This window comes from Ziziphus jujuba, chromosome 5 (assembly GCF_031755915.1).
Source record: "Ziziphus jujuba cultivar Dongzao chromosome 5, ASM3175591v1".
NCBI lineage: Eukaryota > Viridiplantae > Streptophyta > Magnoliopsida > Rosales > Rhamnaceae > Ziziphus > Ziziphus jujuba.
In genome coordinates, this window is record NC_083383.1 from 3,453,933 (window position 1) to 3,480,778 (window position 26,846).

The 26,846-nt window shown below is 35.1% G+C and overlaps 4 protein-coding genes across 13 annotated transcripts; 3 read left to right on the forward strand and 1 right to left on the reverse strand.

Moving 5' to 3' along the window:
* The first annotated feature begins 982 nt into the window (after positions 1 to 982).
* On the forward strand, positions 983 to 5,778 carry LOC107433739 (metal transporter Nramp2). 7 transcript variants are annotated; one of them, XR_003053419.3, is made up of 6 exons: positions 983 to 1,805; positions 2,003 to 2,139; positions 2,232 to 2,884; positions 4,297 to 4,663; positions 4,772 to 4,839; positions 5,348 to 5,778. XR_003053419.3 is itself a non-coding variant. In XM_016045079.4 (4 exons), the coding sequence occupies exons 1-4, from the start codon at positions 1,222 to 1,224 to the stop codon at positions 4,516 to 4,518; spliced, it is 1,596 nt and encodes a 531-aa protein (XP_015900565.3). In that variant the 5' UTR covers positions 983 to 1,221; the 3' UTR covers positions 4,519 to 4,955. The 7 variants fall into 7 exon arrangements, 1 of the variants encoding a protein (XP_015900565.3); XR_003053420.3 differs by having other exon boundaries at positions 4,772 to 4,835; XR_001582826.4 differs by having other exon boundaries at positions 4,297 to 4,839.
* Positions 5,779 to 7,905: 2,127 nt separating this feature from the next.
* LOC107433696 (putative pumilio homolog 8, chloroplastic) lies at positions 7,906 to 12,270 on the forward strand. Of its 2 annotated transcripts, none has more exons than XM_016045017.4 (5): positions 7,906 to 9,197; positions 9,358 to 9,520; positions 10,453 to 10,616; positions 10,712 to 10,970; positions 11,702 to 12,270. In XM_016045017.4, exons 1-5 carry the CDS (start codon positions 8,221 to 8,223, stop codon positions 11,834 to 11,836), a joined length of 1,698 nt encoding a protein of 565 aa, XP_015900503.3. In that variant the 5' UTR covers positions 7,906 to 8,220; the 3' UTR covers positions 11,837 to 12,270. The 2 variants fall into 2 exon arrangements, with proteins under 2 accessions (XP_015900503.3, XP_015900504.3); XM_016045018.4 differs by having other exon boundaries at positions 7,910 to 9,197; positions 11,705 to 12,270.
* Positions 12,271 to 13,432: 1,162 nt separating this feature from the next.
* LOC107420585 (aspartic proteinase 36-like) lies at positions 13,433 to 19,313 on the forward strand. 3 transcript variants are annotated; one of them, XM_060817255.1, is made up of 12 exons: positions 13,436 to 13,914; positions 14,045 to 14,165; positions 14,582 to 15,009; positions 15,106 to 15,262; positions 16,085 to 16,167; positions 16,251 to 16,347; positions 16,524 to 16,593; positions 16,794 to 17,000; positions 17,657 to 17,778; positions 18,413 to 18,514; positions 18,590 to 18,687; positions 18,943 to 19,313. In XM_060817255.1, exons 1-12 carry the CDS (start codon positions 13,637 to 13,639, stop codon positions 19,112 to 19,114), a joined length of 1,935 nt encoding a protein of 644 aa, XP_060673238.1. In that variant the 5' UTR covers positions 13,436 to 13,636; the 3' UTR covers positions 19,115 to 19,313. The 3 variants fall into 3 exon arrangements, with proteins under 3 accessions (XP_060673239.1, XP_060673241.1, XP_060673238.1); XM_060817256.1 differs by lacking the exon at positions 16,794 to 17,000 and having other exon boundaries at positions 13,433 to 13,914; XM_060817258.1 differs by lacking the exon at positions 18,943 to 19,313 and having other exon boundaries at positions 13,433 to 13,914; positions 18,413 to 18,454; positions 18,517 to 18,620.
* Positions 19,314 to 20,047: 734 nt separating this feature from the next.
* LOC107433683 (peamaclein) lies at positions 20,048 to 20,942 on the reverse strand. Its single transcript, XM_016044998.4, has 2 exons — positions 20,717 to 20,942; positions 20,048 to 20,528 (listed from the first exon to the last, which is right to left on the reverse strand). Exons 1-2 carry the CDS (start codon positions 20,796 to 20,798, stop codon positions 20,344 to 20,346), a joined length of 267 nt encoding a protein of 88 aa, XP_015900484.1. The 5' UTR covers positions 20,799 to 20,942; the 3' UTR covers positions 20,048 to 20,343.
* Positions 20,943 to 26,846: the final 5,904 nt, after the last annotated feature.

Sequence of the window (26,846 nt, forward strand, 5' to 3'; positions counted from 1 at the left end):
TTTTGTTTGGATAATCAGATTAATTTATAGTCTTATTTTTTTCTTGCTAACACAAATTAATTTATTAGTTATTACATTGTAGATGGTTCATTTATTCCTTTTGGCAAATTCTTTTTTCATCGGCTTTATACAAATTCACGTGGCATCCCTTTTATAATTAAGAATAAGATTTTTTTTTTAACCGTTTATTAAAAATATATAAGAAATTTTTTTTAGGCAATACTAAACTCATTGGAACTAGAAGGAAGCGGAAATTTTATCAAGGTTTTTTTTTTTTTTTGTGGTAAAAAGATATCAAAGTTTAGGTTTAAATCTTAGATTTGGAAATACATTCTCATGGTTTTTCTAATTTTTCTCAAAAGATATAACATTTTTACACTCCACATATTGTCTTGTGTGTATAAATATAAAGCAATCTGACGGGAAATTTCATTCACCGAAAACATTTGAAGGAAAATTTTGCATCCAAATAATGTTATATATATAGTTTCCATTACAAATAAAGTGCAAATTAACTAAAAAAAACAATTGTAATTATTCTTTTAATATTAATTATAAATACCTGTTGTGTAAAAGTGAGATATGGGTAACTTTTACAGCAAGAATTCGTTGGCAGTGAGATTACTTTGTGATTGTATTTGATAATTTTATGACATTACGCAAAGTATACTCTATTTTTTTTTTAACGTAAGTACACTCTATTGTATGCGTATATTTTCCCATTATTACCCTCAAAAACTTTACCCTATGCTGAAAATTTAAAAAGCTCACAGGCAAAAAAGAATAAAAAAAAAATTGTTGGCAAGGGACGGGACGTCAAGCCGGACCAATCATCAACTGAATCAATCGGACACGTCAATCATATTCCTCGAAAAATGAAGAAAACGCCACACCAGATAATGACGTGTCGACTATTTATGGGCTAACAGACTAATTTTGCAACGAATATTACCATTAATTACATTATTCGGCGTTAGAAAATTATAAAAAATAAAAAGAAGAAAGAGATAGAGGGCGTAAAAAATACAGCACACAGACACCTGTAAGCGGAGTCGCGGACGTCCATCGGGGTTCTCTGCTCTCCTACTTGTACGCCTGTCTAGAAACAAAGGCATAGCGGCGAACGATCTGCCCTCTCGCCGAATTTTGATATTTTATTTTAAAAATTAGGAACAATTTCCGGAATATTCCGGTGGCGCGGAATATTCCGTCGAAGGCAGGATGGTTCCGAAGTCAAGGGAAGACGAGTCTAAGGAAGATGAAAAAGATGAAGAAGCAAACCGCTTACTACAACCCCAATCACCAGCATCGTTTTCTTCATTAGACGATGAAGAAGAGGTCGCTTTTGAGGCGCGGGAGAAGATATTGATCGTTGATTTGGAATCCGCTGAAGCCGTAGATTCAAACACGGTCCCGCCCTTCTCGTGGAAGAAGCTGTGGCTGTTCACGGGACCGGGATTCTTGATGAGCATAGCTTTCTTGGATCCAGGGAATTTGGAAGGAGATCTCCAGGCCGGAGCAATTGCTGGGTACTCGCTGCTATGGCTGTTAATGTGGGCCACAATTATGGGATTGCTGATTCAGCTATTGTCGGCAAGGGTCGGGGTCGCCACGGGTCGTAACTTGGCGGAACTCTGCAGGGATGAGTACCCTAATTGGGCCAAACTGGTGCTGTGGTTTATGGCGGAGCTGGCCCTGATTGGGGCCGACATTCAGGAGGTCATTGGGAGTGCCATTGCTATTCAGATTCTTAGCCATGGCGTTTTGCCGCTATGGGCTGGAGTCCTTATTACGGCATCGGATTGGTTGGTATTAATGGCCTTCCCATCATGATTTTGGAAATCTTGGTCCCAGTTTTTTACATTATTTTTCCCACATTTTTTAAAATCTTTGTTTCCCTTTTGGCTAAGAATCATGGAAAGTTGACGTAGTTGATGAAATGGGCATTTTGGTTGCATTGTGCTAAGTACTTATGTTGTTCTGTTTCCTTTCTTGTGAACAGTTTCGTTTTTTTGTTTATTGAGAACTACGGAGTGAGGAAGTTAGAAGCTGCTTTTGCAGTCCTCATTGGAACAATGGCTCTATCATTCGCATGGATGTTTGGTGATGCAAAACCCAGTGGGAAAGAACTTTGGATGGGTAAGTTATTATCTTCGTGGATCTTAGTCTAAAATAAATATACTGGTTTTGGATACTAGTTCAATTTATCATCAATGTGGTGCTCCTTGTAGGTCTTTTGCTTCCTAGACTAAGCTCAAAAACAATTCGGCAGGCTGTGGGAGTTGTGGGGTGTGTCATAATGCCTCACAATGTATTTTTGCATTCTGCTTTAGTACAGTCTAGGAATATTGACCCAAACAAGAAAAGCCAGGTTCAAGAGGCTCTGAACTATTACTCCATCGAGTCGTCAGTTGCACTTTCGGTTTCTCTCATGATCAATTTGTTCGTGACTACTGTTTTTGCTAAAGGATTTTATGGTACAAACGTAGCAGATAGTATAGGATTAGTTAATGCCGGTCAGTATCTCCAGGAAAAGTATGGTGGGGGGCTCTTTCCTATTCTTTATATATGGGGTATTGGGTTATTGGCAGCTGGACAGAGCAGCACAATAACTGGCACATATGCTGGCCAGTTTATCATGGGTGGTTTTCTCAACCTTCGTTTGAAGAAATGGATGAGGGCATTGATCACAAGGAGTTTTGCAATTATCCCAACTATAGTTGTAGCAATTATTTTCAATACATCTGAAGCTTCGTTGGATATCTTGAATGAATGGCTTAATGTTCTTCAGTCAATACAGATTCCTTTTGCGCTTATTCCTCTTCTTACCTTAGTGGCAAAGGAGGAGGTCATGGGAGTCTTTAAGATAGGACCTGTTCTTGAGGTAGGTTGTTAACTTCTATTTTTGGTGTTTTCAGATATTTTTACCATCCATTTTCATTTGCAATTTTTGTTCCACTGCCGTACCTACGTGTTTGATTTATTTACCTGCTCGTCGTGATTATATTCTCTCTTTTGCTTCGTTTTATTTTATTCTTTTTCATTATAAATTCTAGTTAGTATTTTACTTTATGTAACCATCATTCTTTATCTGACCCTGATATTCCGTTACACTTTGCATATACTTATTGGCAGACCATTTTCTTATTCTTGGTTGGATGATCATTGGTAGGCTTGTGTGTTAGATCGAAATAGAACAAGCTATTATAAAGCAACATCCATGGTGCTTGTCAATTGTGTTTTCTCTTTTTTTTCTTTGAAGGCCAATATTTGTATTACAAGTTTTATCAATTAGCGTGTAGTTTGTGCTATAATTTCATTATGAATAATCATGGTATTTCCTTCCCTTCATTAGTTGGGGGAAAGGGGGTGAATTCTTTGTGATAGAAGCTGATCTAGCCATGGGTGATTTAAGTGAATGATCTCAGAGATTTTAGGTTGTAGATATTGGAATTTCACAGAAACCACATGGATCCTTCATTTTTCAGTCTATAAAATTTAGCATGCAATTTTTGGTCATCTATATCATACTAATTTTTAAACAGAGAAATTTTAGCATGAAATATTAAGTATGACCTATCAAAAAACTTGTAAAACAGAGAAACCGTAGGAAGTCACAATCCTGTCACTTCAAGGTGATGATTAACAAAGTTTCAAATAAAAAGAGACATGTTAATCTCTCGTTTGCTGTTGTGTGTCCTTTCTGCTTGCAATTGTAATAAGGGAAAACAAATGGGCAAGTAAAATACGATAAAGTAAAGAAATTGGATTCATGTTCTGTATGATAAAAGGGATATGCTTTATTTATTCTTAATATGGCAGATGGGGCACAAAAATCATAAATTGATGTAAAATCATGGAAGTTATTGGTAGTTGTTCTTTGTTGAAGATGAGAAGCTATCTTGTCAAAACATATGACTCTTCTCTGGAACTTAAGGGCTCACATTGATGAAATATCCAATTTTCACTCTTCTTAATTCATGAAATCTGTAGTCATATGCAAATGGAACTCTTAGACTTCTGATCTACCCAAAGCTGTTGTTTTAAAAGGAAACAGTATTGAACTGCCTTTCATGGTTTATTCAGGTTGAAGATTTATGTTCTTATGAACTCATAATATAGCTAAAGTATTTGATAAACTCATTTTATTGGGTTTAATCTCAGTTTGAATATATAGCATGCAGGTATCCTTGGGTTGCAATAGTCATGATGTATAATTTTGTATGTTTTTGAGGATGTTTTCTGCTTGTTCAGTCAAACTGATCGACTTTTTGCTCTTTTTTATTTATGTTGCAGAGGGCAGCATGGACTGTGGCTGCACTGGTTATGTTGATTAATGGATATCTATTGCTAGATTTCGTCATTTCTGAGGTCAATGGACTCTTGTTTGGTTTTCTGGTCAGTGCAAGCACAACTGCATATGTAGCATTTCTTATATATCTTCTTAGACATTGTGGTGCCCTTCCTTCCGATTGGTTGAGTTTACTATCCAAGAGGTTTGCATTCATCAGGAATTGAATCAACAAATCTATATCAGTTTCAATAAATATTTGAATTACCATACTCTGCATGAAAGCAAGCCATTTGGCACAAAAATCTTATGTTCGTGAGAAGAGAAGCATTCTTCCATGATAATTATCTTGGCCTTGGTGCCTACTTGAAGGTGAGCGTAACTATTGAAAGTGTTTGCCTTCTAGTCTCAACAGCAGTCTCTCCATATAAACAGAACACTTTAGTTGTGAATTGATAAAGCAGATATTTTCTTCTACAGATAGACATATCTTCATTGGATGAGTTACATTTACTGTAAAAGATTCGGAAGACCCTATCTAATTGTAGGTAAATTCGCTTTAGTTATTCTTTTATGTAACAATTTATCATGTACAATACTCAAACGGGCAGTGTACTGCCAAGTCAACAAGTTAATACAACAAGGCAAAGTGAATTTTGCACTAGTCTTGCTATGTCTCTGTCGTTAGCCCTGCTAGGTTATTTTATTGACAGGTTATTTTTTTTATTTTTTTATTTTTGGGTCATTACTATTTCTATTCACAGCTTCAGAGGCAAGTTTGTTTGAAACAATGAAATAGGTGAATGTTCTAAACAAGTGCCAAATTTTGGTCATATAAAATTTATCATTTTGTTAGAAGGCAGTCTATCAGAGCCACCTGATTAATTAGCTACCCCTCATAAAACATTCAAGAATGCATTTATGGAGATCATTATTTGGTTTGACTGAAGGTGAAATCGTGGTTTAAAAGACTTTGACATTATTGGTAACGGAATTGCATGTGAACAGAAATATCACGGAATTTACCGCATAATGGTATTTTTTTGTAAATGTTAGGTAAATTTTGGGTGCCTCTGAAGTCTTGGTTTTGATAGCCGGTCGTACACGATGAACAACCAATTAATGGCAGAGACTGAGAAAAGCAGAGGAAAGTGTCGAGACAACTTCTTCGACTTTGCTGAAGTGACTGCCTCTGTTTGATTATAAATTTATTATATTGTTAGGCTCTTTTTTATGTTAACTTTTGGAAGCGTGGACAGTGGACCAACCCTTAGCATGCCAGTCCAAATTCTGCTAGTTTTCTTTCTTTCCGTTAATTTGGGAAACTGAAAGTGATAGTCCTTCAATATCCCTACCATTCAAAACCACCTAAAATGCTAGTAATTTCAGACCTGTTTTTGAATTAGTTAGCCATGTAAGTTTTTCAAGGGCTATCATTAGATTGGTTCCCCCATTTTATTGTATTAATTAATTTCTGACATTGTTCACATCCCCTGTTTACATTTTTTTTTAATAATAATAAATAATAAGTAATCAAAAATAAGAAACTTCCAAAACCATATATATTATCGTTAATCAATGGCGTTTTAGCAGGTTTCGATTAAGAAAGGAGATACCGTCCCCAAAAAAAAAAAAAAAAAAAAAAAAAAAACAAAACAAAACAAAACAAAAAAACAAAACAAAACAAAACAAAACAAAAAAGTAACAAAGATAGAGTACAGAACTTTTACTTAAGAGAGACCAAACAGGTACTATGAATGCCAGTTAATGTTTGCTCTGAATAGATTCTGATGAAGGATTTCTCCTTTGAGTCTTGACAGTAAAACCATCCTAGGAAAATTGTAGTTATATAGAAAGAAATGGGTAAAATTACACAAATTCACTTTCTAGTTTTAAGTTGTTCATGTGCACTGTTCATTTTTTAGAAATTGCACATGCTTCTCTTGTAGTTTTAGCTGTTAAACTTTGAAACATAATGGTCTAACATCCATCTTTAATATTTTATCTTAGTATTCTTGTTATTATAAAAATTAAAACTTGTTGACTAATAAATTTAATTAAATATAAATTAAATTATGGAATAGAATACATATTTCAAAAATTGTGATATTCTTTTACTTGTTGAATTTTTAAATTTGAACTTATCTATTATTATGAAATTCAAACTTTTCAAAATAAATTTCTTTTAAAGAATTTGTATTCCCTAAAATAAAATAAAAAAGCAAAACGCTACTTTTGTTTTTTTGCTTCAATGTTTTCTATGCTTAGTACTATTTTCTTCTTTTTTTATTCAGCCACATTTTTGCTTTTTTTTTTTTTTCCTATTTTCTATTTTCTATTTTCTATGGCTACCAAACTAAATAATAGGAATAACTATTCTATTTCACTATTTTTTTATTTCTAATAATTACTAATCCTTATTTTTTTTAAATAACTATCAAAGGAAAGTAGGTAGATTAAAGAATATTGTAATTACTTAATGAGTATCTGCAATTTTTAAATATGAAATAACTTAAAATTAAAGGGGATTTGTGTAATTTATTCAATACTCCAAGCGAATCAGTTTACTCTCACCCCAAAAGGCCTCCAACAACAATAAATAAATAAATAAATACTTTTATTGTTTAAAAAAGAAATAATTTTAATAATCTATTAAGCATAATAGATTATAACTCTTCTATTGAAAAAATAATAATTAGATTATAACTCTTCTAATATTTGGATTAATATTTACAGCTTCTAAATGGATTGGGAACAAAATTGTTACTCTGCAATTATACCGTCTAAGAAATAGTATATTTCCAATTAGAAGGGTACTTTTATTAGTATTAGTCCTTCCAGAGTATATATATATATATATATATATTTTAAAGTTTTATATTGTGGTAGTTGAAAAAGCAAATTACATTTTTTGGTAATGGAAAAAAAGTCTTGTAATATTGTGGATAAAAACACTTTGTCACGCGGTATGATAGTATAGAATCATTTTAGATAATAGTAGAATTTAAATCACAACTCTCAAACCCAAAAATGTGGCTATCAATCAATTTTCTATCGCTAACCTGCCACCAAGGATGATACATGCACAAGCTATATGGTGAAAACACTTCGAGTCGAGGGTATTGAAATAATTTCCTAGCCATTAATGCATTTTATTGTTGTTGTTTTTTTGCTTAATCCTAGCTATTAATGCATTTTGAAAACATACAAATGGAATTTCCATAAACCATCCCTGTCAAAAGTATCGATCAATCATTTTCTTGGAAAATTCATACAATTATCAAATATTTGATATTCACAATTATTTGTATGGATTTGGAATTGGCAGCATTGGCATGACTTTGCCAATCAAAGGAGATCCGTAGGATGAAACGAATTGATCCAATCATAGCCCATGACATTTCATCTGGACCCATCTGATTTGATGAATAAAATAATAATAAAATAAAAATAAAAAAAAAACCGAAAAAGCAAGAGCTTGGTCTCGGTATAAAAACATCCACATGGCATGACGTTGACAAGGCAAGCACTATTCTTCACGCTATTGGTGGTTTAGAAGCGCATCCTCGTAGGCAGCAGACATACGCCGCGTCCACACACAAACACACTTTCTCTTCGGTTTCTCGCATGAAAACTTTCTAAAAATTGCATGCAAACTCAGGTCAGAACAAATCTCCATTCGGTCTCACTGCCTCTCTAAGACTCTCTCAGTCAAGCCTTTTCCTTTCACGTTCAAAGTCTTCCAAATTATCAAATTTCCCAAAATTACTAACAAAAATTATATTCACATATATGTATATATCTTATAAAATCACTAAACCAATTATCTTCCCAAATCATATATATCTCTACAAACCCTCATAAAAACCCGCCCTGCCTGCCCCCCAAAACCCTTCTGTTTTTGCTTCCCTCTTTACTCCGCCGTAAGGATGAGTAATCTCGGTAGTCGATCTTCCTCCGATACGACGCCGTTTGAGAGTCCGCAATCTCCATTGCCGGAAGCCACCCTTAATCGCCGTCAATGCCATCGCTTTCTCCGCCGTGAAAATTCACCGGGGACTTCCCTGCCAAACCCTTACGAAGAGACCCATTCTGATCAAACCCTAGAAGGAGCCTTTTCTCGCCTCAATATCGACTGGACCTCTACTGACCCGCATCTTTATTCGGGTCTTGAAGGCGGTGTCCCTAATGGGATTGGTGGGGAGCCTCTGTTCTCATGTTCCTTTCCTCAAAGGAACAGAGAGTTTCAGCGGCTGAGCTTGCCAAACGATGTCAGTGGTAATTTTGGCCATGGGCATATGGGCGGTCTGCAGGATTACTGTGTGGGGTCTGATATGAATGGCTTGGAGTGCTTTCTGTCAAATCCATATTCACATAATATCACCGAACAATCTCTTAACCTTAACAATGGGTTCTTGATTGATTCTAGAAGGTTTCGGCTTCACGGAGAAGGGTTTAATGGAGAGATCCCGATTTCTCCCTCTTCGAATGCCAATGAGTTGTCCTGTGATTTCCTGGGGGATTACTATGGGGAAATTGGTGGTTTGGTGTACAAAAACTCGAATATTTCGAGGCATGATGTGGATAATAGACGGCCACATTGGTTGCAGGAGCCTCTCGATTGTTTGTCTGTGGAATATTTGCGTGGGAGGATAGTATCCATGGCCAAGGACCAGTATGGTTGTCGGATTTTACAGCGGACAATGGAAAGTTCAACGAATGAAGAAATTAATATTATATTCTTGGAGGTGATAGAACATGTGGGTGATTTGATGATTGACCCATATGGCAATTATGTTGTTCAGAAGCTCGTGGAACTCTGCAATGAAGAACAGAGGACGCATATACTTTTAGTGCTCACCAGGATTGACTTTCGACTCGTTACTATTTGCCTTAACATGCATGGGTATGATATAAATTTCTAATCTACTTCTTTAATAAAATATTGAATGATAATTTTCCTTTTTTTTTTTTTTTTTTTTTTTCAATTTTTTATACGGGTTGAGAGGCAATGGAGGGTTTTGATTCTGGATTTTGATGAAATGGTTCTTTTTCCTTGTGGGCAGTACTCGGGCTGTTCAAAAATTGTTGGAGAGTCTTACTAAAGGCCATCAGATCTCCATAGTTATGAAGGCTCTGGGCCCTGGTGCTGTTGCATTGACTAAGAGCACTAATGGTCATCACGTCATTCAGTACTGCTTAAAAAATTTCTCTGAGAAAGACAATGAGGTAAATATTAATTCTGTCCTGTTTACCCAAATTGCAATCACTTGTCGTATTTTGTCCTGTAATCGGAGTAAATACCACGTTAAATTTTCTTTGTCCTTTTCACTGCCAATTGAAGTCGATTGCTAGACAATTTCAACGAGACTAGGGTCTATTTTAGATTTAACAGTTTGAGAGTTGCCTACTATGGGAAGGTGGGACTACAAACATGCCTCATCGTAAATTCTACAAGCTGAATGTCAAAATTGGATTAGAATTCTCCAAGTATTGTTTAGGCTGTATTGTTGTATTTTTAAGGAGAAGATGGGAAGGGTGGGAGGGGGAAATTTCTAAATTACTACCTGTAGTATTTCAAGGGAGTTACTTATGTTGGAATTAGACATTCTCTGTGTACTTCTTTCCTCGAAGACCATTTTCAAACGAAGACTATTATTTATTCACTTGCGTTGAAACTTGAATTCTAGTCCACCAACTTTTCGAAAGAAGGCTATTATCTATTGGCTTGCAAGATGTAGACTATTATCTATTCGCTTGCAAGATGTCAGTCATGCTAATATGTCTTTGTATCATTTATATCCTGGTTTGAATTGGAAATTATTTGTTAGATTCCTTTCCCTTGAAGGGTATTGACACAAATTTCACAGATTATTTTATTTTTAGTTACAGGGAGGACTTCTGTCAGCCTCTATCTGTGGTTTTCACTTCTATGCACATATGTAATTGCTGAGAAAACATGGAATTTGTATCCAGAGAGGAACAATACAATGCAGATTGAATGCTTCATTTTTATTTTATTTTATTTTTTTTTGGAATAATTTTTAATTATAATTTTGGTATTTCAAGAATTAGTCTTATAACTAGCTTTGCAGTCCTTTTTCTCCAAGTAAGTTTATGATTTTGGTTTTCTATTTTTCTGACTGGAATTTAATTGGCAGTATCTTCTGAATGAGGTGGTTGATAACTGTTATGGAATTGCAACGGACAAAAGCGGTTGTTGTGTGCTGCAACAATGCATTAAATACTCTCAGGGAGAACTCAGAGAGCTTCTGGTGGCCGAGATAGTAACAAATGCAATGCTCCTAGCAGAAGATCGTTACGGGTTTGTTTTAACAGAATTTCGTCCTTGCTTTACTTCCAAGATAAAATAATAGTTCTGCTTAACATTCTTCTTTATCACTTTCCTTCTTACGCTAGGAACTATGTGGTGCAATATCTGCTGGATTTGAGAATACCTCAAGTCACTGCAAGTATTCTGAGACAACTTAAAGGGAGTTTTTCATCTCTTTCCTGCAATAAGTATGGCAGTAATGTTGTGGAGAAGTGCTTGCTAGTCACTGGACCAGATCAATCTGCACTAATTATTATGGAGCTGATCACCAGTCCGAATCCTTCAATGCTTCTTCTGGATCCTTACGGAAACTATGTTATCCAGTCTGCATTATCGGTTTCAAAGGTTAGATAAGCTAAACACTTGGTAGTGTATTAGTCTACTTTTTGGTTACAAAACCTATAAATTATCATGATGCCCGGATTTAATGGGACTGTTTTTGGATCTCAAGTTCAACTAAACAATTTAATTTGCATAAAAGAAAAAAAAAAAAAAAGAAAGAAAGAAAACCTAAACAATGTGATCAGTGGGTCAATCAACGTTTATTTACTTCAAATAATATTTGAAAAATATTCAAATTAAGCTTTTAAATCATACACATTTTTGTTCTACGTGCACGCATGTGTGCATACATATGCATATATTTAACTACACACACATATAACTAAATATACAATTTATATGTACACATGTTTGTCAAAACACTTCAGCTGTGGTTGAAAAATATGAACTTATTTGAGATAATTCAGACTTAATTAGCTGACATACTACGGAATTCAGTGTCCAAATTTCGAGCGGAAAGTGAAATTATTATCCCCTGAAAGTGAGTATTGACTGAACCAGTATGAAGTTGAATCAGCACATTCATAAGCAGGAGCATCTTTTTATGATCTTAGTCAATAATGTTTACTCCATTTTTATTGTGCAAAAGAACCATATAACGGAGGAGTCTATGTTATTAATATTTAAAATTCATCTGCTGATACGAGAAGATGTTTCATTAGCCCAATTTTTGATGAAAGTTGAATTGTTTATTTGTTTTGACATATGCATATGTTTTTCATGCTGCAAAATAGCAGGGTATCATCCATAAGGCTCTAGAGAACCTGGTTCAGATGAACTCTCCAATGATGCGCAGCAATCTATATGGGAAAAAGGTATTGGCATGGTTTGACAAGAGGAAAGGCTGCAACATGTATAAACATATGTAAAGATGAGGTATTATTGTTGTAGCTTATACAAATTTTGCGCCTCTAAGTCTAAGGTGGCAAAGCATCAATCATTTTGTCTGTCTATTGGAATAGCGTTATTACAACAGGTATAGCTGCGGTGATGTCAACTTGTATGTGACCAATACTATTGTGTTTTATTGACTCTTTTTGGCTTGAGGGGGTGGGGAAGGACTTGTTACTTAAAATACGGAAAGTGGGTTAGCATTGGAATGTAGAGAAGCTGTATAGGACCGAAATAACTTTTTTAATTTTCATGTACAATCCCTCTGAAGCGTTTGCCTAGAATTGTATATTGTGGGAGTCCTTTTGATTCTTGTCATTTTTCCATGAATGACTTACAGAAATAGGGGTTAATTGTGAGTGTACTTCTGATTTAGTTTCATAAATTTTAAGAGCTCCGTTTACTCGTTTTACCCTTTTTTTAGTATTATATTTTTGCTTTCTAGACGCCGGCGACCAATTAAAATAGATCCCGAGCTTTGTTTATTTACTTCATTTCTTATCATTTTTATTTTATTTATTTATTTATTTGCTGTGGTTGAGTTGCCTTGCCCCGTACGAAGGAGAATCCTGATCATAAGCCCATTTCGTTTTCACCAAGTAACATCGTAACCGATTTATTTATTCATTTGCTGAAGTTTCTATTTTATGGTTTGAGGGTCACATAAAATATATGTTTGCAAAACAATAAGATTAATTGGATGCAGTTGTCCAATCTCAATGATGGGTGGTAAGGATTTTTAAGCCCTAAACTTAATTAAATTTTATTGGTGAAGTTAAGCTGGAATATTCAGTTGCGCATTTTATAATGCATTCTATAACTTTCATTTTCCCCTCACTCTAGATCATAAAAAAAATTTGCAATTAGTTTTCTGTTCCATAATTGTTCTTATTACTGGAAGTTGTCAAGGTTATTTGATATTACATGTGACTACTTTTCTAAACATCTATTTGAAGGACTAGTCAGCTGTTTTTTAAGTCTCCGAAAAACAGAATAATATTTTATTAATAATAATTTTTCGTTGGATATAAGGATCACTATATCCCCATATCAAAATTTCGTAGGGATTTAGAAAACTGATTTTAACTTTCATCTTTCTGTTTTTTAAAATTAAAAGATAAAAAGTGGGGCTGTGAGAGATTTTATCGTCTTTTGTGAAAAATTTAAGCAAATAATCTAATCACGTTCAGAAATGGTTTCTTATTTTGATTATAGGATAAAATTACCAGTTAAATTGTTTTTGCTAGGAAAGAGAAAGTGAATAAATGTGGCAGGCCATTCATTATTTTCCTTGATAGAAGGCAATTTTATACCTTGGACGAGTAAACCCTTATTTAAAATCGAACAAGTTAGATCACCTTTTTGGAAAAATATGAGATCTTGGTTTGACCCCAACATAATTAGCAATAAAATAAATAAATAAAAATCCCCACAAAAAATATTATTACGCTTACAGAAACATAGTTTTTTATTTTTTTATTTTTTTAATTTTTTCATAAAATAAATTGTTTTATGGTTTTTTTATTAAAAAGAACAAACTGACATATTCGTTGACTTTGAAGTGGCTCTATCTATCCAATTAGTTTAATTCTCGCGCCGTTAAATCGTTTGCATATAATTTCCGAATCAAGATAATACAAAGCTAAAAACAATAAAAATCATTTGCAAATTCCATTCTCTGTCCGATCGTTGAAGGTGGAAGCACAGAGGACTTTTGTTTGGTCCTCTGCGTCTTCTTAAACCGCCGTCTTCTGCCGTCCTCTAGCTCAGAAAGCACCATGGCTCGTCGGACCCTATCTCAGCTGAGTTGCAAAGTTTTAATTTTCGGTTTAATCGTAATCAGTCTCGGCGACCCGTTCCTATCGGCCTCAGAGGCTTTCCAAAGTTCCGATTCTCGCCGCCGACCAATGATTCTTCCTCTCTATCTCTCACCGCCTGCATCTTCTTCCCACCACCACCACCGACGGCCTTTCGATGGGCGTCGCCTCCAGAAATCAGATCCTCCTCACTTGCCAAACGCTCGCATGAGGCTCCACGACGACCTCCTTGCCAACGGGTTGTGTTTTCTTTTCCTTTTTCCTGCTAATTTTCTCCCAAATTATTTTTTGTGCTTTAATTATTTGGAGACTCCTTAAAAAAAAAAAAAAGGGAAATTGATGGTGCTGGAAGTTGAAAAACTTTTGCAGGTACTACACGACTCGGCTGTATATTGGGACGCCACCACAGGAATTCGCTCTGATTGTTGATACGGGAAGTACCGTGACTTACGTGCCTTGCTCTGACTGCAAACAGTGCGGAAAACATCAGGTTTGGTTTCTTCTTTTTGGCCGCTGTTGAAGTTAATGAGCTTTGCTATTAATTATTTTGTTTTTAGCTTTGTTATTAATTATTTTGTTGGTCTTATTAGTTCTCGTATAAGAAATGCCATTAATGTTGTTGAAATTCTTGACACATCTTTTATTTTTTCCTGTTATTAATCACGCGATCCAATACGACAATATGTAACTACATAATTTTTAAATCAAAATTTTAAAATTTAGATTTTTCATTGTCTGAAGTTGCTGGAAACCACAGCTTAGTTTATTTGTGCCTAAGATCAAGATGGCTTATCAAAATACTGTTTTAAAGTGGAGGAATAGTTACATAGTGATGAAGATTCGCTGTAAGTATTGGTTCTCTCTGCATCAGCTTGTTCCGTAAGAGTAACTCTTTTTTCCATGCAGGATCCAAGGTTCCAACCGAATTCATCTAGCACGTATCAACCTATAAAGTGCAGTATCAATTGTAACTGTGACAATGAAGGGGTTCAATGCACTTATGAGCGCCGCTATGCTGAGATGAGCTCCAGTAGTGGCGTCCTTGGTGAGGACATCGTTTCTTTTGGCAATGAAAGTGAACTTGTACCCCAGCGTGCAGTTTTCGGTTGTGAAACTTTGGAAACTGGTGATCTATATAGCCAACGTGCCGATGGAATAATGGGTTTGGGGCGTGGTAGGCTTAGTGTGATGGATCAGCTTGTTGACAAGAGGGTTATTGATGATTCATTTTCATTATGTTATGGTGGGATGGGCGTCGGTGGGGGTGCTATGGTTCTTGGTGCTATCCCTTCTCCCCCTGGTATGGTATTTACCCATTCAGACCCATTTCGCAGGTATGTACTTTTACATTATGTGAACTTTATATTTGGTATTTGAAAAATATATTTTGTGCATCTCACACATATACTTTAGTTTTGGGATTACAACAGTCCGTATTACAACATTGAGCTGAAGGAAATACATGTGGCGGGGAAGCCATTAAAATTAAGCCCAAAAGTTTTTGATCAAAGACATGGAACTGTCTTGGATAGTGGAACTACATATGCTTATCTTCCTGAGGAAGCTTTTCTCGCATTTAAGGATGCTGTAAGCTTTCATGCTTTAGTTCCATCCTTTCTTTATTTTATTACATTTAAGATCAAATTCATTGTTAATATGAGTGAAATAAAATAGAAAGGTGGTTTAATATTTTTCAAGGAGGTATTTTGTCTCATTTCTTGTGAAGTTTTATCAAAAAGTCTAGATCGTGATTCAGATATGTTTGCTTAGCAGAAACTTAAAAGATTAATAATCAATAGCTAGTAAGCTTCACCATCTCTTAGTTACTTAAGCTGTATATAACCTTATTATAGACAGGTTTAATTTTTAGTTGGATAGGGAAGCTTTGCTTTTAGGTGGTGTAAAGATATACCATCCTTTTTCCTCCTGAAGCTATTGCAATCAGCAGCATGAGCATGGCTCCAATATTGTAATCAGTGAATAAGGTGGCTATTGGAGCTTTGATGCAGTAGCTGTTTGTTTATGAACAAATCAGAAGATATTTTCAATAGTTTTTGAATATTGATGTTTGTAATATACTAGCTTTATCTTCAATCATTCTTTTATTTTTATTTATTTATTTATTTATTTTTGGTTTTAAATAAAAGATAATAAGCTAGAGTTGAAAGTTGCAGGAGATGCATCATAGCCTGTAGATTCTTGAATCGCTATCAATATTCCAAATCAATTTGCTGATTTTTCTTTTCTTTTCTTTTTTTTTTTAAATTTTTTTTTCTATGATGTTCTGTTAAGTTTCTTTTAGATATAATACCTCTAAGATTAAGTGTTTCTTAGTTTTCCATCTGTCTACATTTTATAACTATTATGTTAAACAATGAACTTATCATAATTCTGTTGTGTAATATGCAGTTAATAAAGAAAATTCATTTCCTCAAACGAGTTCATGGTCCTGACCCAAATTATAACGATATTTGTTTTTCTGGTGCTGGAAGGTATTCATACAACTTGAACTTTAACACTTGGTTTTGCTAACTTGTGTGGTTATAAATCTAATGATTTTGAAATTTGTTATTAGGGATGTCACTCAACTATCAAAAATATTTCCAGAAGTTGATATGGTTTTCAACAATGGGCAAAAATGGTCGTTGTCTCCTGAAAACTACTTGTTTCGGGTAATTTGATCAGCTACCCATATTTTGAAATCAAAATGAACTCTTTGATGGAGGCTTATCTACACTCATTTTGAAGATATTGCTTCTTTCTATTCAAAGTTTAATTGCAAGTATACAGTCACTGAACTTTTTCTTTCCTTTGTTTTCTACCTCTTTATTCCTCTGGCCACTAAAAGCATACAAAGGTTAGTGGTGCATATTGCTTGGGAATTTTTAAAAATGCGGATTCAACTACGCTTTTGGGAGGTATGCCAACCCTCTCTCTCTCTCTCTCTCTCTCTCTGTATTTTAAAGGTTACTCTGAGATATGGTTCTTCATTGCTCAAGCCATCTTGTGTAGGACTGTCATTTATACACATGACAATAGATCCCTTTTCTTCTTACATGTGCTGTGCATTTAGATTTACAAATGGGCATCTCACTATTTCTTTATTCAACTTTTACAGGAATTCTTGTCCGTAATACCCTTGTAACTTATGATCGAGAGAATGATAAGATTGGCTTTTGGAAAACTAATTGTTCTGAACTTGGAAAGAGATTGAATTATGTTAGTGCTCCTTCCCCATCTCGGTTACCTTCTGATAGCCAGAATAGAAGTACAGAAATTCTGCCTCCTGTAGTTCCAGTTGACTTGTCTCAGAATGTTTTTCCAGGTAGAGTATTTCAAGCATCTAACGGCCTTTACATAGCCTCACAAATTGAAATTACAGTTTTCACAAATTCACAATTATGCTAGGCATCTATCCATATGTGGAGTTGATCAATGATTCACCTGTTGAACATTAAGCCTATAGATAGACAAAAGTCTGTTTTTCACACAAGCAGAAAAACTAGTATTATTTTAGGATGTAAGCTAGTGAGATGATGTGTTTAGCTATGGTCATTTCTGTAAATCTAGATGTGTGAACTTGTAGTTGGATATGTATGATCATATATTGTAATGGATGATGAGTATGAAAACAAAGCTGAAATTTGAAGAACTGGAGTATTATACTTGTACAAAGACCTATGTCCATCATAGAGATATAGTAGTTCACATGCATACCTGTTCTGACTAAGTAAGCTGAAGTCATAGTATAATTTGTAATTATGAAAGACATTGATTAACGTTTTATTTGTTTATAACTGCTGGTTTTACCAGTTTTTTATCCATTTTTTCACCGTTTGCCTGATTGTTTCTGTTAAATACAGCCAATGTCATTTTTTAGGTTGCTAGTGTTGGATAGAGCTTTTTCTAGTTGTGACTTAGACTTTTGGACTGCCTTTTTCCTTTTTTGGTTTCTAATTACATCTCTCTCTTAATGTGTAGGTCGAATTCAAATAGGATTAATAACTTTTGATATGATCCTTGGCTTCAACAACTCTATGAAACCCAATTTTACAGAGCTCACAGAATTTATTGCCCATGAGCTGGAAGTTAAAGTTTCACAGGTATGGTTGAACATTTTTTGTCTTAGTGGTCTTGGAAGCTGTAATGAATAGCTTATTGTATCCAAAATGTGTTACAAACACTGGTAGTGTTAAGAATTACAATTTATAAACCTACCTGGCCAATTCATTTCACATCTATCTGTTAGTACAGTAATTCTTCCCATTTAAATCACTGCTTGCTGTTCCAGAAATGTGTCTTATGGTTGGGGGCAAGGTCTGCCTCAACTAGAAACTTCTCTAGAGTAGTTCAGTTGTTTTCATCTCCTTTGCTTAAACTATATCATCAACTAGACAAGATATAAACCCTAAATGTAGACTCTATAGAGTATGTATGCCCAAACCCTAAATGCTGGATTTTAAGTGATTTAGAATATTGGGTTTGGATGTCAAGGCAGCCTTCATCTATTCTGAATTCTGATATTTGAAGCTTTATCTTGTCATTAACAGGTGGCTTGGGGCTGGGCTTATAGTTAATGTTCTAGGTGCTTAACCTGTTCTAACCCAGACCTTTTGCCACCCTAGTTGAGCTTCTATCTCTGTCCTTTGTGCCAGTCTGTGTACATATTACTTTCCAGTTATAGGCCTTTTCTTAGCTTAGCTTGGTTCATCTATAACACCAGCATTATCTTTTCAGGTTCACTTGATGAACTTCACCAACGAAGGAAACAATTCCCTCATTAGATGGGCCATATTCCCTGCTGAATCTGCCGATTATTTTTCCAATACAACAGCAATGGTATTATTGGCTTACAACTGGAGACTCTGATCTATTAACTACAAAGTTAAACCTGATTCTTGGTTTAATGTGCAGAGCATAATTCTGCGCTTAAGGGAACATCGGATGCAACTTCCTGAGAAATTTGGAGGTTATCAGCTGGTTGAATTGAAAGTCGAACCTCAAATGAAGCGGTATGTTCTTTTCTTTTTCTTGTTTTCAACCTCTGAAACTCTTTCTATTTCTCTTTCCAAACTGCTTTCTATTATCTAGAATCTTGTTTCTGGGTTGAAGAATTATGCCAAGCTTTAAATGCATTTAGAAAACCAAATGCTTAGTTAGTTGGATTAGATTTACTTGCGACCATTTTGGCAGTGCTTTGAACTCGGCGATTTTTATTTTGCCATGTTTCCTTTTTATCACATTGGAGTTCATTTCGAGGATTGCAGGTTATGGTGGGAGCAACACATTTGGGCTGTGAGTGCTGGAGCTATGGTTGCTTTGATTTTTGTAGTATTGACGTTGGGGATGTGGTTATTGTGGAACAATAGACGGCAAGAGATCGGTGCCTACGAGCCTGTTGGTGCGGTTGTTCCCGAGCAAGAGCTTCAGCCACTCTAAAAGCTGATTTGTATAGTGGGATTTTTTATTGGGTCGATACTCGATATATGAAGAGAAAGTTCTTTTCGTGTAAACTTCCATAGTAGATGTATTGTAATTTTTATAGGTATCTGTCTCTAATTTGCGCAATCGAGTTATGTACCTTATTTGGGTTAAGATATATGGCTTATAGAGCATTGCATTTGAAAGGGAAATCAAAGTACCTCAACTTATTTCGTCTCTATAAATTTAATTGCGGAAATAAATCAATCGGAGGTTCCCATAAAAATATATATATATTTATATACACATATTTTTCATGCTTTTAACTCCTAGTCTCAACAATGTTTTTACATTAATAATAATTGATATAGATCTTTTGTTTTTCGTTTTTTTTTTTTTGGGGCAATATTATTGTGATAGTTAACGCGTAAAGATGTTGAAGTTTTATATATTTTTTCGATTAATCTGGTTGGAAGGTAAACTAGAGGCCAAAAAAAAAACAAAAGGAAGAAAAAAAGTTTTTCTATTTGGTGGTAAGAAAAGTAAAAAGTTGTTAGAGAGTGGGTGAGAAGTAGGTCAATGGCTTTTCAAACTGGTTAGGATATTTTCAGCCACGTGGCACGCATCAAATGGAAGTTATAAATTATGGGGGCCACAAGGTGCAAAATAAAGTACCTGTTACATCGTACACTTGATTTGAATCAGCCCCTCATAAATTCAGTCAACCTCACTAGTAACCATTTCATTTTATTGTCCATTAATGGCTCCGATTAGAAAGTCTGGCCAAACATCAAAGAAATGCCACTGCATCTGAAAATTTTGGTTAACGAAGCAATAGAATTTTATTTATTTATTTTTTTAAAATTTCCTTCTTCTGTTAGAGCTTCATATATGGTTGTGAAAACGCAAGAGTTAAGAATTAAAGCACGGACAAAACCATAGGACATGCGGTTTTATAAGGAAGACAAGCTGAGGACCCCCATTTTATTCCATTCATATTCCTTCTTATATGGGATAAATTCTACACATATAATATAACATATTCCGTCTTATATGGGATAAATTCTACGCATATAATATAAAGAACAAACATTTATAGCATACAATATCAACTTTTGTTAATATATATATATATATATTTTTCTTTTTCAATCCAAGACTCTCAGACCATATAAGAAAATGAAGAGGCAGCTAGCGCTAGAAAAGCAAGGAGGTCTGGAAATGAAAATATTAAAGAAATGTAGGTCTCAAGGGCATTTGGGCTTGCCCTTGGAGTTCTTGAGATCTCTGTAACAAGGGCACTCGTGCTTGTTTCCATAAGTCCCAGATGGAACGCACTGACATTTCTCGCAGCAAATTCCGCAGTACTTCACGCACCTGTCCTTTACTCCTGCTAACTTACATCTCTCCGAGCATTTGGAATCGCAGAAATCTGTCAAAACAGCACACGTTTAATTAACCGGATCAATTCTCACTCATCATCCTTTCATTCATTACACGTCCTATACAAACTATTTCAAAAGAAAACTGAAAAGAATAAAATGGTGAACCATGACAAAAACGTGAAAAAATAAAAAATAAAAAAGAAGCAAAGTTTGAGAATGTGTAATTATGTTATACCTGAACCAGCCACTGTAGCATCAAAGAAAGAAGAGATAAGGACAAGGCAGATAAGCAGGAGAGTGGCGAAAACAGGCTTCATTTTTTAGGGGAAAATTAATGTATAGCTGATGTAAATATGGCGGAGGCTAACAATATGCGTGTGGATATATATGGAGGTTGTTGTGTGTGGATATCGGAAGGCAAAAGAGTTGGATGGATTGGTGTGGATTCGGAGAGTGGGAATGGAAGGGTATTTATAGGGGAGAGAGATAGCCTTTGAGTAGGTGATAAAGATAGGAAGTGATCCTCTCTCTGTGTCATTACTTAGAAAGCTCAAAATAAATGTCATCTACCGGATTACAGACTGTAAGTGGGGGTTTTAGTGAGGAAAGCCTGGCGGTGGTTCTGGCTTTTCAGTCAGTGATACTTTCATCTCATGAATGACCAATCACATTTCACGTTTATTTTTTATACCACGAACAGTAGTTCTTCATTGTGCTTTTTTTGTTATGTGGCATTCACCAATTCGGCCTTCTTCGTTAATATGTAATATATATGTGTCCCGAGCGCTTAATACAGAAAGCGTGACGTGAAACCCATGTTTGTCTTATTCCTAAGCATTAACGTTACATGATGCTTCTAAATCTTTTGTTCCTTTTTTGAATCTAGATTTAAAAGATTAAACTCCACTACTCCTTGTATTAGAAGGAAATCAATTGGATGTAAACTAAGCATAATCAACAACATTATTAGCACTTTTAAGAGGAGCCCTAGAATACTCCAAACTATTGGCTTAAACAATTGGAAAGTATGCAACGCATAGTAAATAGAGTGGGCTCCACACGGAAAAACCAAAAAAAGAAACCGATGATCTGTAATAGCACTTGGAAAAATGTATGTGATCGATGGGTTATGATGGAAAGATATGTGAATGTACGTAATGGATTTGTGGGTTCCATATACTCATTCAGAATGCCAATACCAATGGAGTGTTGATTGTGTTGGGTACCTGTACTGATATACTATTACGATGGACCTTTTTTGCAGAAGTCTCTGGAACAAAGAGAAAGAAGTGAAAGTGGTGAGTAATAACTTAGGCTACTATGGTGGCACCACAGGTGGGGCGGTTGCCCCACCGTCTTTCTACAACTTTTGGAGTGTGCCTTGTCACGTGACTTGTCGGCTCTGAAATTTACCTTTGGAACAAAATATATATTAAGCCTAGCTTCTCCAACATTGCCTTTCCCTTGCTGCTCTTGTCCTGTGGTTTTCCTATTTGATATTTTACTTTTAGATTAATTACAATGTAAAAATTGTACAAACTGGGAATCTTTTCTGCTTTTTCTTTTATTTATTGGTTAGAACAAAAGGCAAAAGCCAAACACAAATTTTCAAGGCTAAACCATCTTACTTCATAGTTAAAATTAATGCAACTTGAAAAGAAGCTGCTAGAAAACCAGAAAAAAGAAATCATGCCAAGCCAGCTAAGAAGCATTGCCTGCTACAATATTCCTGTTCTTATTGTGTAAGAATGAGAAGTGGCCCCCCAAAAAATGACATTTTAATTTATTTTCCTCAGCATTTTGATTTCAGCCTCCGCATCATTTTAGAAAAAAGGTGCATTCCACTTGCATGCAACCAATCCAAAAGCTTAAAGAAAGAAAAAGAATTAGTAATAGGTTGTATTTAAGAATATTTTAATACCACACCACTCTTGGGTTTTTTTTAGGAAATATATAGTTAAATAATAGCCTTGAGTAACTTCCGGTAGGGTTGCAAGCTTCTGTATATGGTAGAAACCAAGTATGAGCGACTTTGTTCCCATCTCATGAGACCATAAAATTGGTAATATATTCGTATATCCCTGCGGTCCAGCTTCAACTGGACAAAATGTTAAAAAGAACGAATGTTGCTAAAGTCATGTTTCTGGCTATGCCAAACTAAAAATCTTGAATCCTTTGTTTCTTCTGCATAAATTTGCAAGTGCCAACTTGTTTTTCTAAAACTTTCCACATCCTCTCAACCCATAGCTGGCCTGAGATTGACTAGCCATTACCGACTACACATTGTTTTTATGCAAGTGGAAGAGTGCCAAATACATGACATATATCTAACCAAAATATCATTTCTTGTAGCAAGTTTTCACTTCTCTTTGAATCTCTTTTATATCCACTTATTTAACATGCATAAAAGAAATTAAACATGGCTTTCATTTTTTATGTAGGTTGATTTTTTGGCTTCAATAGGTTGCAAAAATTGCATTCTTTGAGTCTAGATAAATTTTAGTTTTTCATGTCTACTAATTTATAAATTTAAAGCGTTGAGCTTAGTGTCCAACTTTCCAAACAAAACCATTTGCGCCCTTCCTCACAATATAATGTAAATCTTTTAAATCCCCACACGGTTAAGGGACCGTGTGGGATATGTGATCCGTACACGTGGGACAAGAGATCATTATCAGAGTTTGTTGCAGATCCTCGGCGTGTAGTGGGGCTGGCCCAGGTCCAATATAACAAGTTCTTTTTACCCCTAAGTCTGACAAAAAAATGGGCCCAACATCCTATAATTAAAGGCCCCGTTTATTAGCCAGGTCATAATCCTTCAAATTCAAGCCTTTCATTTGCTAAAAGCCATCGCTTTGAGCAAGTTTCACATTCCTATTCCCAACTTGCTTCAGCTGGCGGGAAAATGAAATCTCTAGGTACTACTGCCAATACCATATTGGTTACATTTTTTAATTTGATATTCCTGTTTTTGTTTTCCTACTGATTTTGGTTGAAGAGAATTAATTCAAGTGGCAGAGATTTAGTTTGTTCTTGTTTTCAAGGAAAACAAAAAAAAGAAAAAAAAAGAAAAAGGGGTGACAGTTCAATAAAGATCAGCTTTTCGACCAAAACACAGCTCAGAAATAAGCGTACGAAGGCGACAGGTGTCAATTTTACCATTTCCATGCAATAAGGAGGATCTGCTTACTGACCAAGGAGAAGAAATGAATATCTTGTGTGGCCCCTCCAATGCCGTTGTCGATTTTTAAAACGAGCTTCCATCACAAAATATCATTTACCTTCCAACGCATGTTTTTTTTCACTCCACAAAGCTTCTATCATATGATTGATTAATGTCGATGTGAATGATTTAAGGGCTTGCCTTAATCGCTATTAAGATTTAAGGATCCAATTTCAGCAAATAATAAATAAATAAATAAATAAATTTAAGGATCCACATGACTGTTGGCGGATGTCGTATCAGTTTGAGAATTGGAAATTTATAAGACCAAATAGCAGTCAAATTGCAAGTAAATATATAAATTAATACAAATCTATTTAGCCGTAAAACATTCATAGAAGTCTCTCCTTCACTCATTTACTTTTCTCTCTAGTTTTGGTTGTTCCAGGAAAATTCCTATAACAAATGCCAAGTTCACTTTTTATTTATTTTAGTCGGGGCATCACTTCTAATCCCACTCTTTTATCGCTTCAGGTGGAATCTTATGGTTGAAAGAATATCATTATTATAGTATGAAGTACGATCAATATTCATAAACACAGGCTCAATGGCTCTGGTTATATAAGTTGACTTGTGGGGCTAACCAGCTAAGCAGAAATATCTTTTCCATTACCAAGTATTTTCTAAAAAAACGGTGTTTATCAAACAAAGTTATAGTAAATGCAATAATTTAAGATAACATTGAGCATAGAGTGGGTTAGCGTTCAATAAAGTGTTGTGGATTATGATTATTCTGGACAGCAAACTGATAAATGCCTCCCTTCATTTTTATTTTTTATTTTCCTGTTTTTTTTATAAAGGCTATTTTACTTTCCTGGCTTCAAAGCAGTCCACCGGAGTAGCGTACTAGACCGCGATTCTGTTAAACACAATCTTTTCCGTTTCGAATTACAGTTGTATTCGGCCTTCATAGCCTCAAATCTGTTCTATGATACGGAATAAAGACATTTAATCCAAATCCATATCCCCATCACAAAATATCTGGTCAAAAAAAGGCACAGTGTGGACATGATTTCTCTTCATCATCTTTAACTTCGATTTTCAAAAGACCATTTATAAGACAGGCAATGTGGCAATCTCCTCGTGCACAGTGGACAGCCTATAATAAGAGTGCAGTTGTGGGCTTGTTAACTTAGTGGGAAGTAAGCCCAGGCAACCATAAGTAATGGGCTTTCTGAATAGAAATGGCCCAAAGGCTGACGCTATCAGTTTTATAATCAAGAGATCCCACCAGGACATGGACCACAGTACAATAGGTTTATGTTTTTGTTTTTTTGTTTTTTTTGTTTTTTTTGTTTTTTTTTTTTTTTTTTTTGTGAATAAGTTCAATAGGTTGATGGTATACATTAAACGGAGAGAAAGCAGACATGCCAATAACTCTTTATTGTTTTCTTAGCAAAACCATTCATGATGCTATTGAGGATCCAAATCCAATTAATTCCAACACACACGGGTTTGCAAGACACTCTTTGTTCATAGCATTAGTTGTACATGGTATGTGATGTTTGAAAATTCTCTAGCAGGAAAGTGAATCAAATCTCCCAGTAGAAATACACGTCCCAGTGTCCAATGTTTAAAAAGGTAATGAGAGAGTGGACCGCATATCAATGATAAAAAGGTGAAGAAGAAGAAGAAAACCCCCAAAGCATTGTTTGTCCTTATCCATTTGCCAGTTTTCACTCTTTTAGTTAGTAGAGATCATCGCCGTGTATACTGTATAAGAATCATCCATAAGATTTTCACGGCTAGGATCATTGTCGGGAAACTACTAAAATGTTTATCTGCTTAATACTTTTTTGAAGCTTGTATACGTATGTGTATCGAATCTCAAATGGATTGGCACGCTGGCAGAATCGGGAACTGAAAGATTTGGTGTTATGACCCGTGAATGAGATATTGATACCGAGATCTGCAATATCATGTCCCTATAAAATGTTGTTAGAATTTAAAAAAAAAAAAAAAAAAAAAAGTCCCTGTAATTTATAAAAACAAATAAATAAAAATAAAGTTGTTTGATGTGTATTGGAGCATACAGGTGGGTTGATTCCGTTTTAAAGGAATCGCTTTTAATTTAATTAATTTATTATTATTATTATTATTATTTTTTTGGCTTGAGGGTTTGACTTGGACCGTATTTAGATGTTGTCCCGTTTGATACTTTTCTAAGTTGCTAGGCCTAAGGAAGTAGGAATATAGCCCCTCCTTAACTAACTTGGCGAGACTTGCGCTGCTTTGGACAAAGAAATCTTTCAATTATTGCGGACTTAAATTTTGATTCTTTGGTTGTTAAGAATTTCTTTCGGAAAGTTCTTTATCAAAGCAATAACTTCCGTGTCCTTGTTACACTCTTCCCCTTCATGCAATTCTCATGTCTATGATGACACAGAAATTAAGACGATGAGCTATCAAAATAGAGAGAAAAGTTATCCAATTCATTACGACAATTAATTACTTGATAAACTATATTAAAATAAATGTCATGTAAAATATATGGAAACGAAAAGAATATAATAGGGGGGGGGGGGGGGGGGGGGGGGGGGAAGGAAGAAGCTTAAAATCGATGATTGAATGACTATATGTTTATTGTAGTGCATTGGTTTGTGCCTCAAACGCTGTGGTGGCTAATTACCAAGCCAACTAGTAATCATGGAATTGCTATGTGGGTGGAAGTAATTGGGTATAAAAGATTATGACAAAGTTAAGAAAAATAATGTTGTCCGTTTCCATGGGTCAATGTCTCTTATTATTATTCTGAGACATCCATGGTTTCCCATTCACCGTTTATTTGAAGGAAATTTCCAAATGGCCAGGACAGAATATAAAGGTCCTCATTCTAATTTGGAAAAATATGAAACTAAATAAATAATTCCGTGATTAACGACGTGATTGAGAAGTAGTGCTCTCGAAGCAATGTTGGTCATAAATGGGTGACTTCCTTTTTGCTTTCTTTTTTAGAATCTACGTACTGTCCGCTTCATTCCACAATTAAAAATAAGACAAAGGAGTCTAACATCTTCTCAGTCAGATCTGTACAATTTGTAGTCTTATCTTACCCCGGTGTTTTTATTTTATTTTACGAAACACATCACATGTTAAAGCTATGTATATCGATCTTTTTAAATAAAAATAGACCCCCCAAAAA